Genomic DNA, 18422 nt, shown 5'->3' with positions numbered 1-18422 from the left:
ATGTTCCAAATTGTCTATTCACACTTTTTTACTAAGTAATCTTTATAGTTTTATAAAATAATAATTTTCTATTAATTTCATTTTTATTTGGTCCTGCTTGTTATTTTATAATTTATTATACATCTTCATAGATTAAGAATAACATTTAGTTTTTCTAGATAATTATAGATTTCATTCTTATTTTTATTTGGGTCTCGCTTAATTATATTTTTATATTTTATATAACAAATGATTTTTCTCTCGTTCTTTCTACTTTTCTGACCCACATTTTCTTACAAGAATAAGCATCCAAATGTTCGTGTGCGATGAGTATTCTTAAGAAATAAAAATCTCACACCAACAAGCATGGATGGAGATGCTATAGGGTTACATGAAATTGGAATCAAGCCACTAAAAAATTAGATCATGGTTAAGAAAATTATATTTAAGTTAAAATTTAATTATTAAGTATTTTTTTGACCAACATAGTTTATGATACATGAAGATATAAATTATACATCAGAAAAGGAAATTATAGATCAGAAAAGGATGTGATCCCTATTTGAAGTGGTTGTAGTATGTAATTCTGAATTGGGACCCACCCAAAAAAGTTAGAAATGACTTAATGAAGACTCAGAAACATAAGGAAAAAAACTAGAACCTTGGGTCGGAACAAAAGAAACAATGAAGAGATAACATTTTCTAAATTAAAGATGGGAGGAGATTAAATTTAAAAAATTTCTTTTCATCTTAGTTAAATTTTAGGAAAATCTAACAGTTTGAATTAATTAATACATTTAAATTATTGAAAATAAGTTTTTTAAGCTTAGTATTGGAATAAGTGAATTTATTCTTATTAAACATGGAGAGAAAGAAAGATAGGATAACTACACAACGGAGAGAATATGGTTGTGAAAAAAACACCCAAATGGCATCTAAGTAAATGGGTACACATCTATTATCCTCACAGTTCGTACTATTTTATGTGTCATGAGCTTGTGATCGATTAGAAAAAATATATTTAAGTTAAAATTTAATTATTAAATATTTTTCTGACCAATCACAAGCCCATAGTATATAGATTGGTACAAACTATGAGACAGTAGATATGGACGCCAATGGAATATGTCTATATTCCAACCAAAAAATTAATATTGTTACGATAGAAATGAAACATTAACCAATATTAGAAAGATAGAACACAAAATTAACATATTTTTATTAGAAAACAACTTGGGAAACATTATTTTAAGGAAAAATCATTTATAAAGAGAGAAAAAATGAATACACCAACAATATGAGTTTATACACTATTATTACATCATCTATCATTTATGTTTAATTATCATTGACTCTCCAAAAAATAATACACACAAATAAATTATAGATAATATAATGAGCATGTATAAATCTTTACACTGTAGTATAATTGTCCCTTCCCCTTCATATCACATGCCTTAAACCAAAATGTATAAAGAAGAAACATAACTCAAAGAAAGTGAAATGGTAGTTAATTTCATTTAATAAAAAATTAAGTATATTAAATTAACATTTAGCAAGAAGCTTTAATGTTTTGCATATATTAATAACTTGTATTTGAGTGATAATACACCTAATTACCATGTGTGTACTATTGAGTAAGAGAACAAGTATCATATATTCATATGTATGGGCACAACAACCATTTTAGAGTAACCATGCTTCATAGCTTGGGAGAAAAACATGACATTAATGTCATAATAATCACTTAAAATTCATATGAATATACACTCAAATTCTTGTCAGATATATTTGGATGAACAAAATTCTTTACTAATTTACATTTTTGTAGGTAATATAATTTTAAAAATATTATTAAACTTGATAACAAAAAAAAACACAATCAATAGACATTCATGTGGAAGGGGCTTAAAAATGTGACTGTGTGTGTGGCTATGTTAGACACCTTTCAAGATTTTAAGGTTGTGCATGCTAACATCCACACCTGATTGAATTCTCATTTAAGTTGGAGTGGAGTCCTTGCAGTTGAGCCATGGGTGTTGCAGGCACTGCTGTGCAGTTGGTCGCTTTTCCGGTGCAAAATCGAGAAGTGGCAAAAGAAACTCCGAAAACTCATGAGCATCATTCTCTGGAAATTTATATCTATCAATCAATAACTTGTTAAGTGGCCAGAATTTTAGCCTTCTGATCCTTTTAAGATCACCATGTCTATCAAAAAAATCTTTGGATTTTGCTCCAGCAGTAGCAATCTGCAATATGCAAGCATTAGATATCGCTAAATCGCTATATATATATATATACGATGGAGAGATGGCGAGAGTGTACTACTACCTTTCGCGGAATCTTTCCAAGTAGTTCCATCATCAGAGCAAGGTGATCCTGAAATCAACAGAACACAAACTTCTATTATTCTAACATGCAATCTGATGTGTAGAAACTTGTGTTCAGCCTATTGAAGCAATTGAAATTGATGAATAAGTTCTTAGAAACCAGTTAGAAGATTAACCAAAGAATTTCTTTTCCACTTTTGGATGAAAAATGAGAATAATTCCAACACCAGTAGTTGTAATAATAAAGTACTTAAGAATAATATGAAACTCATAATGCAAACATATAAAAAAAAAATTGTTTTCATTTCACCATGATAATCAAAGACTAAGAGTTATTGTCTACTAGTGACTATTTCAAGACACATATAAATCAATGATTGACATCATTCGATTCATGTAGGTGACCCCACCTAATAAGACTGAGGTTTGGTTGTTGTTGCATATGCTTGCTAGTTTTTCTCTCATCAAGGTTGTGAAAAGATCATAAATATATAGAAAAGTGAAAAACTTTAGATGGATTCTGAAATATATGATATGACCAACTCACCATTCAAGTATCACACATCATAATCCATTCAGTCATAAGGAATCAGGAACTAGCAACAAAAGGAGTATAAAATATTCCTTGGACTTCAGAGAGATATTATACAACTTCCAACCAAAACAATATTCTGAAGTGGAATAAAAAGTGCTTTACTACAGAGAATATATAAATATTTGTAATCTTGCCATCAAATGGACCAGTAACACAGTTAGCTTCTACAAATTGTGTTCCTGGGTATCCTTTTATATCGGTTTATCATTATCTGGTAACCATTACTCACATAACCCAAAATAAAGTATAACTATTGCAAGTGCATTCATGTCAATGGTAAAATATAAAATCAGAGTCAACCTTCTTAAAAAATAATAATAATATAATAAAATCTATAACATCATTTCAGACAAAGTCTTACCATTAGTCCCCCCTAGTTTGGTGTCACACATAGCAGTTTTCAATTCTTCTGCGAGCTTTTCATTTGATATGAACATATATGAGCATATGATTTGTAACAAACTCTCAGGAACTCATCACCCAAATCATTAAATTATATTGTTTTTCTTGCAGTAATGGCATTGAAATATAAGGCATTCGGTCTATGCTAAAAAAATTATCATAAATAAGACCATGCATAAGATAAGGAACATAATCTAAATCTAAATCACCATAATGTAAAAACATCATACCTCATCCTCACTAAAACCTTGTCCAACCTTGGGAGTAAACAACATATCACCAGTGGCAAGCTCAAAAGCAATACAAGCAAAAGACCACATGTCAACAGAGAAGGAATACCCAGCCTCCAGTATAACTTCAGGAGCCCTGTACTGCCTTGTCTGAATTTCTTGTGCAATCGGCTTGTCAGCGAAACACGCATTTCCGAAATCTACTATCTTGCATCTCACATCTACCCCATCAATATTTCTATCAGGCTTTGGAGCTTCTCCTGTTTCCACCATTGAATCTTTTCTTCCAGATATCTTAGCAACTGCCCTCCTCGCTCTCCTTTTCAACCTTTTCTCGATAAGACTTGTAACTCCGCCATTTATGTTTCCCTCCGGCCTCTCTAGAATTGGGGCAGTTTCAGATCTAACAGGGTCTTTGGCAGGATCGATGGTCGAAACCAGAAGAACATTTTCAGGTTTTAGGTCTGTATGGATAATACCATGTTCTCTATGCAAGTAATCCAAACCAATCAAAATGCATTTACAAATCTCCCTAACTCTATCCAATGGAAGGCCTTTGTAACGGCTAAATTTGATAAGCCGAAGCAAGCTATCGCCGAGAAACTCGAGAACCATACAAAGGTGCTGGCCATTAGGGCCTGTATGCTTAAAGTGATCAATCAATTGAATAACAAACTTTACATTTGAAGATGCATTTGAAGAGGAAGCACAATCAGCAATGGATGAAAGAATTTCAATTTCATGAAGTGCTGCATCAACAAACTGAGACGCGCTTTTCTGGATCTTTAGAGCAACATATGCCTGAAAATGAGAAAGTTATATAATAAGAAAAGAGAATCACAAATTTGGAAATAGAAGTAAAATGAGAAGCATAGGGTTTGGAAATGTACGGAAGTGGTGGTATCATAAGCGAGCCATACGGTGGAGAAGTGACCCCAACCAAGCTTCCTCTGAGCAATATACCTACCGGCGGCGAATTGATCGCCGATCCTGACGGCGTGGTATCCTCCTTTCCGGTAAGAGTCGAAGCCCTCACCGTCTTCTTCTGATCCTGATGATGAAGAACACGACACCATTCTTCTCTCTCTATTATTCTGTTATTCTCTCTCTCTCTTATTCTCTCTCTCTCTTATTATTCATTCAATTCTATTTCTGGTGTTTGGCTTTTTCAAATCTCTCTCTCCACTTTTTTCTCTTTCTTTCTCCACTTCCTCTTATATAAATGTTTGAATATAAATAACTTGTGTACTTAGAGGGTTTGTTGTCCTCGACTATGTTCCCAACCACGTCCCTGAGACCAATCATAATGAAGTAAAATTGATAAAGTTATAAATATTTAAATTTTTTTTAACTGACATGACATAATAGGATTAGTTTTTTCCTTGCTTATACGAGTATGCCATTTGGCCTCTCACTTTGTTTGCAAGTATTTATGGCTATTTTAGGAATTGAAAATTTTGTGATGTTATTTTAGGTGAAGGGGTTGTAATCATGTTGTTGAAAAGAGGGTATGAGTTAGATATCATTATTTTCTATGTCACCCATCTACCTTGTATCTTTATTATTCTTTATACTTTTGTTTGTTTTTCCTTTTTCCATCATACATCTTTTTATTGCCCAAAGTGGAATTGTTCTTCAAAACCTTGTTTGGTTTTGTGATTGGGACACCCTACATTGTGCCATGTTTCATGACAAATAGTAAATTCGATGTTGCTAATATTTCTCTCTCCAAAAATCATATAGTAGATGGTATATTATAGTCTAATATTATTTCGAAAATGTTTTTAGATTTCAATACTATTTTTTTATAAACTAAACGTCAATAGTGTGTTTTTATATTGCAACACATTTGTTATATTTCTTATTTCTCATATGTTCCACCCTAATTCTAGGACACGTCATGATTGACCAAATTTGCATATATCGGCCAAATGTCAGGCAAGTATGATAAGATTCATGCATTTGTCGATCATGTCGAATAGTCAATCTGACCAAATAAAGGACAACAGTGATAGGACAAGGCCTAATCTACAATATAAAGAACCACACACCTTTGCTACAGGACTATCTGATAATATTTCAGGCTCATTTCCCTCTCGAAATATAGTAGATCCCTCAAATAGGGATGAGAAAAATATCTGACACGAGTATACCATCAAAATACACGCAACAGATATCCGTAAAAATGGTTGATAGATGACAATGTGTGTCATAATATTTGGGTACCCATGTATATATTTTAATTAAATATTTTATAATTTTATACTTTATTACTATTATTTTAATATTCTATTTTGTCTATCTTATTATTATTTTATAATAAATTTTAGTGATTAGACTATAATCATAAAATTATCATATACATATCATCAGGTGATAATTATTTTTATACATTGATTATTATAAAGCATATTAAAATTAATAAAATCATTGGGTACACGTGCATACCCGCTAGTTGCATGAATACCAGCAAATAGTGCAGGTATAAGTACGGGTATACAATATTTGTGCCCGCCCGACTACGTTATCATCTTGCGGCCTCGTAAGGAAGTTAACACTTAATATTCTCTATTGTGTTCTTACATCTTATTCTCTTTACACACTTTTTTATATATTGAGTTAAGTATGGGAGTGTTACGAAAGAACATCATCTTAACACATTTATATTTTAAAAAAAGTAGTATCTCATAGAATGTTAAACCAATGTTGTATAAATAAACTTTTTGTTTTTAATGGATTTCTTATGCAGCTGTGTTTTTAATGGTTACCAAGCACACTTGAAAATTGAAGGGGCTAGGGCTAAATAAACAATAAAGGACGGGATCTTCTGTCCCAAAATGACTTTGTCCTCATGTTCCTATCCAATGAAGTAACATCAAATAATATAAAAAATAAAATTTTATTTTTATTTTCTCGATAAAGTGAGACATTTTTATTGGTTTTGGACACAAATGGGGACACCAATGGGAATAGAAGATCTTCATCCAAGAATAAAAGGCAGAGATTTTTTCCAATCGGCATAAAGTATGAAACAACATATGTGTATTCATGGGAATAGGCTACATTTGATTTTGTTAGGGTTAGCCTTTAATATGCTAACAAGTTTTTAAAAGTCTATATAACTAGAGTAGGTAGGTCATAAATCATTAAAAATATCTTTTAAATTTAACCACTCACTCTATTTAATATATATTAATAATATTTTATATTTTATTATGATTATAATATTTTAAGTGAACATATTCGTTAATGTGCATATTGATTTTTGTTAATGTACAATGTACCATGTTAGAAGAGATTATCATTTGAAATTTTGAATAGACTTTCATACCTTAAAGATGATATATAAGAGATTAGGTCCTGTGAAGCCTATTTCCAATCTTAATGAAAATTTATTTAAAGGTTTTATTGAACAAATAAGCTTTTAAATAAGTTTGTAAGTACCAATGAACATTCAAGTGGTACATGTTTGATTCCTCTTAAGTAAGGTCTCGGGTTCGAGTATTGTAGATGAAAAATGTCCGCTGGGAGAGTTAACCTCATGTACCTGTGAATGTTCCCGACTCGAATAGAATTACTTCTGGTGCAAAGATACCGGCGGGAAACAAAAAAAATAAGTTTGTAAGTGAAACTACCTAGGCTTCGAAGTAAGCTTTAAACTTTGGCCTATAGTAGGCCATGTATTTGGAACACAAATTAAACCTATTCACCTTAAGGTTTAACTTATGATGGCAATGTGGTCGAGTAGGTGCAAATAATATTTTCTCATTACCAAACTTATACAATTTGTAGGGGTTCGTCGGGTAAAAATATCTATGGATACCAAACAAATTTTTAATGTTAATTATATATTTTGTAATAATTAATGTATAAAAATAATAATTAATATATTCATATGATGATTATAGTAAAATTACTGTAATTTAATATGACATAATAATAAAGTAAATAATATATAATCTCAAAATAACAATAAAAAATATAATATATAAAATTAATTAAAAATAAATTTATAAATATGTAGATATTCAAGTAGTGGATATGATAAAAATCATTATCACTCGTACATTATTGTTGCGAGTATCTATTGTACATATTTTTATGGATACAATTAAAGGGTTTTTTACCATCCATAATTCAACTAGATCTATATGTTTAAAATACAAGCCAAACGACTGTTGACAACTTTAAAAATGCCACATTACCTTTTAAAAAATAAAGCATATATTTTTTGTCTAAAAAATAAATATAATCTATATTGAATTATTATGGTATTGACCGATAAAGAAATGATTTAATTGTGTAAGGCTTCACTGGATCCACAATATCAATAGTTCAATTTCTTTGGACAACACTTGTTGAGAGGAACCCTGAAAGAAATTAATTCTTTATCAAAAAAGTAAAAGAATATCATTAGTAATATTAAAAGACTAATAGCAAGAAGATATTTGTCTTGTGGTATAAAACTTCATTAGATTCTAAGATAGACCAAAACATCAAATGTTTGATTCATATGAGTGACATTTGTTAAGAGGTGCAGTCACACACTCTGAAGTGATTAGTTCGTTATCATAAGGTGAGAGGATACCCTCGATCATATGGGTGAGGGCCACTTATGGCTTGTCCATTACCCGACCGTCGGGTTATTTTTATGAAGTTGGACTCGACCTCAAATATCGATCAGGTGAGCCTTTGAATCTGAACCTAGACCAAATTAAATATAATGTATATCATTTTAGATAATGTCTTCTCAATGTTATTTATTATTATGAATATGTAATTTGACATATAAAATGATATATGTATATATATTGTTAATCACATTTATTATGAAAAATTAGATAATCAAATATGTTTTCGACCAAATAGATGTCATTACTCTATACAAATTTAATAGAGATACATATAAACATGATAAGTAAGTGATTGTGAGATAGATTGATTCATACTCATCCCCTATCAAGTCGATGAGACACAAGCTTATTCAAGTATGATCATGATCAGTTAAATTGGTAATTTTAAACTCTTTATATTAACGATGCATAGATATTAGACTCTTTTGAGAAACCTTTTTTCAGAAATAATTTTGTTAAGCAATCAAAACAACATGAATGAGCAATTAAGAGTAGGTAAAATCTTTCACAAATAACATGTGGAGGAATATTAAATCATTAATCAAAAAGTTAACTTCTTTAAATCCAAAATCATCCCGTTAATTATAATCTGAAAGGAATAAAGAGTTAAGAATATAATAATGACACAATTATTTATATTGGTTCGATGAATCCAAGCAACATCATATCATATCACATCACAACATTAGTAACTAAAGAATTTCTCTCGATCAACACCAACTGAAAAAATACACCTCTAATATATGAAATTGTACAATCATTTTTTTTAATGTTGGGAAATCCGAATCAGACATTAAACTGGAAGAAAATTTGTATTAGGTTTAAAACTTAAACAGTTAAATCGTTCGGTCGAATTATACGATTTTATATATAATTTATCATTTTATTTATAAATATATAGTTATGTGTAAATACAAAATTTCATATAATTATATTGAAATTTCATTAGAGTAACGTTCTATTTTTTAAAATTTTAAGTGAATCCGCTTCACTTCCCAGATTATTACGGTTCAATCGGGTTTAATATGGTTAGACCGAAATTTCTCCGGTTCAAAGCGATCTAACTCCTCACTCGGTTAAGACTACAAACTAAAGCGATTTTCAAGTCCAGTCAGTGGTCAAACTGGTCAGACCTTCCAGTCTGATTATCACAACACTAATTTTTTTAGTCATTACAGTATCTACTATTTATTTGTATTATTTTTATTCAAAAGTCAATAAATATTAAAAATGAATAGTAAATAATATAGTAATAAAGTAAAAATTTCTTACACTGTCAATATCAATATATATATATTTTATATGTTATGATAGCCACATTATCTCTCATGTTAAATATCATTCTCAAGCACCAAATATATTAACTTATGCATAATGATGATAGAGTCAATCTTAAACATTATACATAAGTTCATTCACACTATATAATTTTTTTTGTTATTCATTTTATAAGATACTAAGCTTTTGATAACACATATTTTCAATCCATTTAAAGAAAAAATGTATACACTGACGGTTATGAGTTTGATATATTATTATTATATCATTCATACTTAATTATTATTGATTTTTCAAAAAAAAAACAAAAGAGTAAAATGTTTAAAATAGAATATATAAATTTATTGTTAATAATAAATTTAATTCTAGAGAGATAATAAAAATATTGTGTAACATAAAAATATAATTTCTTAAAAAGGGTACAATATGGTAAAATAAAATTATGCCATCTAACTATTTGTCTCCTCAAAATAGTAAGTATAGATTTTACAATTTGTGTAAAGTATTTAGTTTTTTCCCTTCTATGTATATGATAAATCATGGTCCCAATTTAATAAACCAATAATCTTTAATAAAATTTGTTGCCTTTTGAGGTTATCAACTTTAAAACTAATTCAAAGTAAAATCAAAGAAGGTATACTAAATAATAAGTATTTTTTATCTATATAACATAACACAATAAAAAATAAGACTATAATATATATATATATATATATGCATTAATAATATAAAAATTTATATACAATTAATATATTTTCCTCTATCTTTCAGCATATAGTTAGATTTATATGTTTGAGGAAAAAAAATGCATAAATTTGATAAATTCATGACTTTAATAAACTGTCCATAAATTATCCATGTTTTATCAATTGACTTTTCAAGAAAAAATAATATAATTAAATGACGAATAAATGAATGATGTATTAATATGTACAAAACTGTACACCAGACAATGTATATCACGTAAAAAAAATTCATTAGAACATCTCTCTCTAGTTTCTCCCTCCTGTTATTGTCTTGTTTCACAACATACTATTGGTTGTGTTTTTTTGTTTATAGTGAATGGGTACACTCTTCTACATGAACCTTCACCACAACCCCACATTCATGTAAAGGATTTGTATAATCAAAAAGCAAAAAGTGAAAGAAACTAAGAATAACATCATTCACATTTTCTCTTTTAAGATCTATTACTTTATCTCCCTATTTTTTCCTTGCTGCCCATGTTTTCTATTTCACTGCTTTTGATTTTACACTCATAGCTTCTGATTAAAGTTCATGTTTTTAGTTCTAGGTACATGTAAAGTTGATATTTTTAGTTTTCAATTTGGACCAGGAATCAAGTTTTGTGCACCATTTTGCTGCTAATATATCAGGTATACTTATTTTGTTGAATAAAGCTTTATTCCCTTTGAGTTTCTTGGCCTGCAACTTAGTTTAGAGGGCTGCTATTACTTACCAACAAATGGACATGATTATGAGCTGCAGTTTATGCTTAGGTGATGTTTTAAAAATCACTTTTGACACTTGCAAAGTATATTTGGTTTGATTTGATTTTTACAATGAAAAAGTAGAAGCGCTCTAGCGAAGCTACGATTATCAGCTTCGTATTGGGGTAACTCTTACTGTAGAAAAATGTTAGAATCCGACCTTATAGGTTGTTTGGGCATGTTTGGAGGAAACCGGTAGAAGCCCAGGTAAGGATAGTAGATCAAATAGAGGTTAGTCCAATTTCTAAAGGCAGAGATGTCAAGAAAAATCATAAGCCAAACAATTATGAATGATTTAGAGATCAATGTTTTGTCGGTGGACACACTTTACGATAAAACATTATAACATTTTTCGATCCATATAGTCGATCTCACCTAGTGAGACTAAAGCTTGGTTCTTATTGTGTAGTCATCAACTTCTTAAAAAAATCACTTTTTTTAAGCCCAAACAGAAATGTGTGTTTAACTTCACACTTTTTTATTTGTTTAATTGAGGATGTTGCATTACTTGTTTGATGAGCAGAGTGATCATTACTAGCTTTTCAAAAGGCAACACAAACCATGATTAGTGTTTGGGTTTTGGTGTTGACGGTTCTCGCAAATGGGTTCTCTTCAACCGGAATTGGCATGGATAATTCCACCATACCCGATTTTGTAAATATCGGGGTTCTCTACTCTTTCAACACTAGTGTTGGTAGAATTGTGAAGATTGCTGTAGAAGCTGCAGTTGAAGATGTAAATTCTGATCCATCTATTCTTGGTAAAACTAAGCTCAAGGTCTCACTACAAGAAGATTCCAAATACAGAGGTTTTTTGAGCATTGCCGAGGGTACGTTACGTCCTTCATGATATCCCCTTTTTCGATGTTACTTTGACTCTAACAGATTATGATTAGTTTTAAACATTTTAGCAATTTGTAACAGCCTTGCAGCTCATGGCGACGCACACTGTGGCCATTATCGGCCCACAGACCTCTACAACTGCCCATGTCATATCACATATTGCGAACGAGCTCCAAGTACCCCTTCTATCATTTTCAGCTACTGACCCTACCCTATCTTCACTTCAATTCCCGTTCTTTATTAGAACTGCTTTTAGTGATATTTATCAAATGACGGCAATAGCAGACCTTGTTAACTACTACGAGTGGAGAGAAGTTATTGCAGTCTATGGCGATGATGACCATGGAAGGAATGGAATCGGCGCTTTAGGTGATAAGCTTGCTGAGAGACGTTGCAAGATCTCATTTAAAGCACCTATGAGTCCTGAGGCAACTAGGGAGGAGATTACTGACGTGCTTGTTCAGGTGGCTCTTGCAGAATCACGAGTTATAGTTATTCACACAAGTACTGCTTGGGGACCGAAAGTGTTAGCTGTGGCAAAGTCTCTTGGAATGATGGAAAATGGGTATGTCTGGATAGCCACCAATTTTCTGTCTACTCGGCTGGACATCGATAGTCCCCTCTCATCCGATGTAATGGATGAAATTCAAGGAGTTATTACACTACGTATGTACATACCAGATTCGAAGCACAAAAGAGAGTTTGCTTCTTCTAGGTGGAAAGGCTTAACCAGTGGAAAGACTGCTAATGGTTCCCTCGGATTGAGTACTTACGGTATCTTTGCATATGATACTGTTTATTTGCTTGCCCGTGCGCTTGATACTTTTTTCAAACAAGGGAACCAAATAACATTTTCTTCTGATTCGAAGCTATCTCAACTACGTGGAGACAACATGCATCTTGATGCTGTGAAAATCTTCAATGAAGGAAAATTGTTGCTTAAAAGTATTTATGCGGTTAACATGACTGGTGTATCAGGTCCATTCATGTATACATCTGATGGAAACCTTGTTAATCCAGCATATGAAATCATCAATGTGATCGGAACAGGAACTCGGAGGATTGGTTACTGGTCTAATTACTCTGGATTATCGCTTGTTCCTCCGGAAACACTGTATTCAAAGCCACCTAATCGTTCCAGTGCAGGTCAAAAGCTACTCACTGTGATTTGGCCTGGGGAAACAGCCAAAAAGCCTCGTGGTTGGGTTTTTCCAAACAATGGAAGGGTGTTAAAAATTGGAGTACCGAAAAGGGTTAGCTACCCTGACTTTGTCTCGCAAGTACAAGGCACTGACATGTTCAAGGGATTCTGCATTGATGTGTTTCTTTCTGCAGTAAATTTGTTGCCCTATGCTGTCCCCTACAAATTTATCCCGTACGGGGATGGTCACAGCAATCCTAGTAACACCGAGCTTGTTCGTCTAATCACAGCGGGTGTGAGTATCAATTCTAATATTTTTTTGTAGAATCTGGATGTTTTATGGCATAGTCCTGATACCAGTTTTCTTCTTATCGTACAGGTCTTTGATGCTGCGGTAGGTGATATTACAATTACTACCGAAAGATCAAAGATGGTAGATTTTACTCAGCCGTTTATCGAGTCCGGCCTAGTGGTAGTAGCAGCGGTTAAGAAGACAGAATCCAATGCTTGGGCATTTTTTACACCATTTACCCCAATGATGTGGACTGTCACTGCTATCTTTTGCATAATAGTGGGAGCTGTTGTTTGGATTTTAGAGCATAGACTGAATAAGGATTTTCGGGGACCCCCCAGAAAACAAATAATCACAACATTGTGGTATGGAAATCTAGGCCCTTTCTGTCTACCCTTTTCGCCGTGTTCACCTCATTGGACCTTTTCGGAACCCAACCTATGTTGATGATGCTTATAATAATTATATCAATGTTACAGTTTTCCGAGTAGGTTTACTTACACTCTGGAAATGTTTGTAAGTTGTATTTGTGTTTTATTTTTTACAGGTTTAGCTTATCAACTATGTTCTTTGCCCACAGTAAGTAACAATATTTTAAGTTCCGTGACACTTACGGCGTCGGTGATAGCTACTCTGGTTAATCAACTTGCTCTTTTTCTAACATGCAGGGGAAAATACAGTGAGCACTCTTGGTCGCTTTGTGCTACTTATATGGTTATTCGTAGTTCTTATAATTAACTCAAGTTACACGGCAAGCTTGACTTCAATCCTCACGGTGCAACAACTTTCTTCGCCCATTAAAGGCATCGGAAGTTTAATAAATAGCAAAGAACCTATCGGCTACTTGCAGGGTTCTTTTACTCGGAATTATTTAATTGGCGAAATTGGTATTGATGAATCAAGACTTGTCCCCTTAAAAACACCAGAAGAGTCTACTAAAGCATTGGAAAAAGGTCCTCGTAAGGGTGGCATTGCTGCGTATGTTGATGAACGTGCTTACATAGAGCTCTTCCTTTCAAGCCGGTGCGGTTTTACTGTTGTAGGTCAAGAGTTCACTAGAAATGGTTGGGGATTTGTAAGTATATCCTTACTAATGCTCCTAGTTTTCTTTTTAGTATTTTGTCTTTACAATTGAATGTAGTTTTGATCCGATCCGGTCGTGCTTTACACTTATTTTTTACTCTCCTCTTTTCCAAAAGAAAGTATGGTTGCATCTTATGTTGAATATTTTGATTGAAGCTTTGTCCTGCTGTTTATATTCTCCATCAACTTATGCTCCACCAAGCACGAAGCGCCGGAGGAAGTGGATTATAATGACATGAGCGATATTAAATCCAAAGAATACTTTACTTCAAAGTCATGACATAGAATGGTTAAACCGCGTTCCTAAAGACTAATATTAGACTCTGCTTTTGTCGTTGAACAGAAACGCGGTCACCCGTTAGAGCATTAAAATTCAAAACAAATATCCGACATGATAGATATAATGTTTGTATATGTTGCCAATGATATCGCTGTCGTTCCTAATTTGTGTTTTTTTGTTGGCATATTCTTCCTTCCACAATGTTACGGGTTCGAATTCTAGAAACAGCCTCTCCGCTTGCCGGGATAAGGTTGCGTACATCTACCCTCCCCAGACCTCACTAAGTGGGAGTCTCGGTCTCGTGCACTAGGCCGCCTTTTTTTTATTCTCCCTTCCATGTATGACGGATGATGCACAACAACTTCCTTTCCTAAGCCAACTCAAGAATTTGACAAGTTATTTTGGTTTGTGTATACAATATAGCTTTCAGAAGCCAGTAACCATGAAAAATCTATGTTCCCTAGATTATACATAATAAAGTTTACTTTTTGTGAGATCATTTCTTATACCCGTTAACGACCGAAGTTAGCTCGACTTGTTATTCTAAGTAACATGTTCTAATAGCACGGGAGTGCAAGAGATTCTAATACTATACCATGCTTCATTATTTCATGCCCTTTATTTTTCATTTTTCTTCAGGCTTTTCCGCGAGACTCGCCGTTAGCAGTCGATATGTCAACCGCGATTTTGGAGTTAGCGGAGAATGGAGATTTACAAAGGATCCATGACAAATGGCTTTTGAGCATTGCATGCCTATCACAAGGTGCAAAGCTTGAAGTAGACAGACTCAATCTTAGAAGCTTTTGGGGTCTATATCTAGTTTGTGGATTAGCATGTTTACTTGCTCTCTTGGTATACCTTATTCAAACCTTGAGGCAGTACAACAAGCACTGCCCAACAGAACCCGAATGCTCCGGATCGTCACATTTCCGAACTTTCCTTTCGTTTGTGGACGAAAAAGAAGACATAGCTAAGAGCAGGTCGAAAAGAAGGCAAATGGAGATGATATCATATAGAAGCACAAGTGAAGTTGGATCTTCCATCAGTAATGCAGAATATTATCAATCATCTATGAACAGAATTGATTGTACTAATGAAGTTTAACTAATTGTTGCACATTGGCTCCAAATAATTTTGTAGCATCTTATGTAAAACTACTTCAACATGATTCTTTATTTCAATCTGAATGTTTTTGCTCTTACCTATGGTTTATGTGGAATATACAATGTAAAACAAAATCAGATGAAAACACAATCATGATAGGATAAAGAAAGGATTGGATAGATCAGGATAGGATAGGATAAGATATGAGCGAGATAAAAAATTTATCGTGTCGAGTGTTTGGTGTGCATCATATAATGATGTCATTGATGTGATGGTGGTGATGTTGGTGTTCAGGTGGGAGGGTATGAGGAGGGAAAAATTATACTATCATATGTTGCACTCATTTTTAATTCGACAACCCATAGGATAAAAATCAATGTTGTGAAACCCGAGTCGGACGTAAAACTGGAAGAGTCACGTATTAGAAGATAATTATTGATTATACATAATTATACATAATTATTAATTATATAAAACTTTACATTTATATATAAAAATCAATGTACGTGGGGCTAACACATTTTTTTTCATCTACAAGACTTAAACCCGAGACTTTACTTAAGGAGAATCAAACATATAACACTTGAACTCACGAATGTAAGTTAAGTTCAGTAGTAAGTGAAGTTGTATATGTTGAGGAGTACCCTACATAATTAATACCTATGTTTTTATCATTACTACCTCGTCAGAAACAAAGACTTTTCCACTTATGTGGGAGGCAAGACATTTTTATCTCTCTTTCTTTATGCCATCTTATTTTCACATCACATAAAAAATGACAAAAAGTATATTTTTATGGGAAAAATCTATATTTTGATAGTGTAAGACTTTTTTATATTGTCACTATATTATCTATAATTCATTTTTAATATTTAAAAAAAAAATCTCAATTAATGATAAATGATACACTGACTGTGTATAAATATTTATATTGTCAGTGTGTATATATTACAGTCTATTTTTATTCTCTACAAAATCATATTAATTGAGACTAATCTACCTCAAGGGTTTAAGGAATTAAATATAATGTTCAAGGTCATTTTTATTTCTCACAACATTGGCATCATGTTCAAGATATTCTCCAAAAAGTAGCACACAACCTAAATGAATAAATCTATAGCCTAGTCCTTCAAGAAGTTGTCATGGTTATTGATATCAAGCACCAATATTTTAATATTTTTTTATGTATATGTATCCAATATTTCATTTATACATATTATATAATGTTGAAATTATTTTTTACATAAATAAACTATAACTTAGATACTTTCCATATTCTTTTAAAATGCTTTACAACATTTTTAAAATGTTTTTCAATACCTATTCATACACCTAAAGTAGTATTTAGAAGCATTTTAAAAGTGGGAGAGAGAAACATAATACACAATTGATTAATAGACAAATATAATATTGTTTAGAGAAGACATGATATTCAATCTATCATTGAAATTGTAGATAAGGAAAATATAATATTGCTTAGAGAAAGAAGAATAAATACATATAAATAATGATAATGAAAGATTTAACGATATCGATATTTTTTCTATTGTAATATCCTAATTAATATCTTACTTGGTTTTGATTTTCTTATTTTAAATTCTATTTTTTTATCATATCTTGTATTTTATTGGGCACTTTCACCTTGTTTAGAAAAAAAAATGTTAACTTTATCATAATTTATTGAATAAAGTGAAGTATGAATAAACATTTAGAGTCATAACCAAATTAAGTAAAACAAGGACATAGAAAAAAGGAATTTCATTTGGGTATAAGTAGCATGTAATTTTTTTTAGTTTACCATATGTATATTCGTACTATAAGCAATCATGTTTGAGCTAAGAATATCTACAGGTACATGAGACTAACTTTTTTAACGAATATTTTTTTCATCTACAAGACTCGAACCCAAGACTTTACTTAACGGGAATCAAACATGTACCATTTAAACCAACGCAAATGGGGAGTAGCATGTAAAATGTGAACACAAAGACTCATGACTTATGAGTTTCCAATTTCCAAATCAGAATAAGAAAATGAATTTCCATTGAAAACAAAAGCCTTGAAAAACATTCCTTAATTATCGCAATAATACAAGTCAAAACATCTCTACGCGGTTATTATTTATTTATAGCATTTTATATATTTTGGCTATATTATTCCGTAGATTGCATGTAACTATTATAAACATGGACAAAAGACACAACATATAATACAAATTCCTAAATATTTTCTATCACTTTTTTCAAAAATATATCACCGACAAAGCCTTAATCTAGTGTTATAAGACTCAACTAGATATCAGATAGACTAAAAGATCAACGTTTCTTTTAATGATATTGGTTAAGAGACAACTAACCATTCCGAAATTGTTGGTAGAGACAATCAAACCACTCATATTTCTCCTTTTACCAAAAATTATTTCAGTAACAAAATATTAGTCTAGTAATAAATCTCATATAAATCAAAAGATCAATAATTAACAACAAAAAGTTAGGCTAGAAGATCAAAATTTCAAAAGATCAATACTTCAAAGTAACTCTTGTTAGGAGGGGTAATCACAATATCGAACAAAATTAGTTCCTACTAAAAAGTGAGAAGATAGTTTTGTTAATACCAAAAGAAAAACAGGTCAATTTAAGTTAACAACATTCATTACGAGAGACAACTACACATTCCGAAATTATCGGGAGAAACAATTAAACTAGTCATATTATTACTTCCTTTACCACACAAAAATGCTTC

At 31.8% G+C, this 18422-nt stretch overlaps 2 protein-coding genes across 3 annotated transcripts; one reads left to right on the top strand and one right to left on the bottom strand.

The window, feature by feature from the left end:
- On the bottom strand, positions 1689-4687 carry LOC109332032 (SRSF protein kinase 1-like). The gene is made up of 4 exons (XM_019566877.1): positions 4427-4687; positions 3537-4337; positions 2311-2358; positions 1689-2228 (listed from the first exon to the last, which is right to left on the bottom strand). Exons 1-4 carry the CDS (start codon positions 4610-4612, stop codon positions 1980-1982), a joined length of 1284 nt encoding a protein of 427 aa, XP_019422422.1. The 5' UTR covers positions 4613-4687; the 3' UTR covers positions 1689-1979.
- Positions 10490-15755, top strand: LOC109332025 (glutamate receptor 3.6-like). 2 transcript variants are annotated; one of them, XM_019566867.1, is made up of 7 exons: positions 10490-10824; positions 11462-11767; positions 11862-13216; positions 13301-13578; positions 13761-13792; positions 13882-14288; positions 15216-15755. In XM_019566867.1, exons 2-7 carry the CDS (start codon positions 11500-11502, stop codon positions 15678-15680), a joined length of 2805 nt encoding a protein of 934 aa, XP_019422412.1. In that variant the 5' UTR covers positions 10490-10824; positions 11462-11499; the 3' UTR covers positions 15681-15755. The 2 variants fall into 2 exon arrangements, with proteins under 2 accessions (XP_019422412.1, XP_019422413.1); XM_019566868.1 differs by lacking the exon at positions 10490-10824 and having other exon boundaries at positions 11660-11767; positions 11849-13216.

This window comes from Lupinus angustifolius, chromosome LG17 (assembly GCF_001865875.1).
Source record: "Lupinus angustifolius cultivar Tanjil chromosome LG17, LupAngTanjil_v1.0, whole genome shotgun sequence".
Taxonomy (NCBI): Eukaryota; Viridiplantae; Streptophyta; class Magnoliopsida; order Fabales; family Fabaceae; genus Lupinus; species Lupinus angustifolius.
The sequence above is the reverse complement of the archived record's forward strand: the minus strand, read 5'-3'. Positions and strand labels throughout refer to the sequence as shown.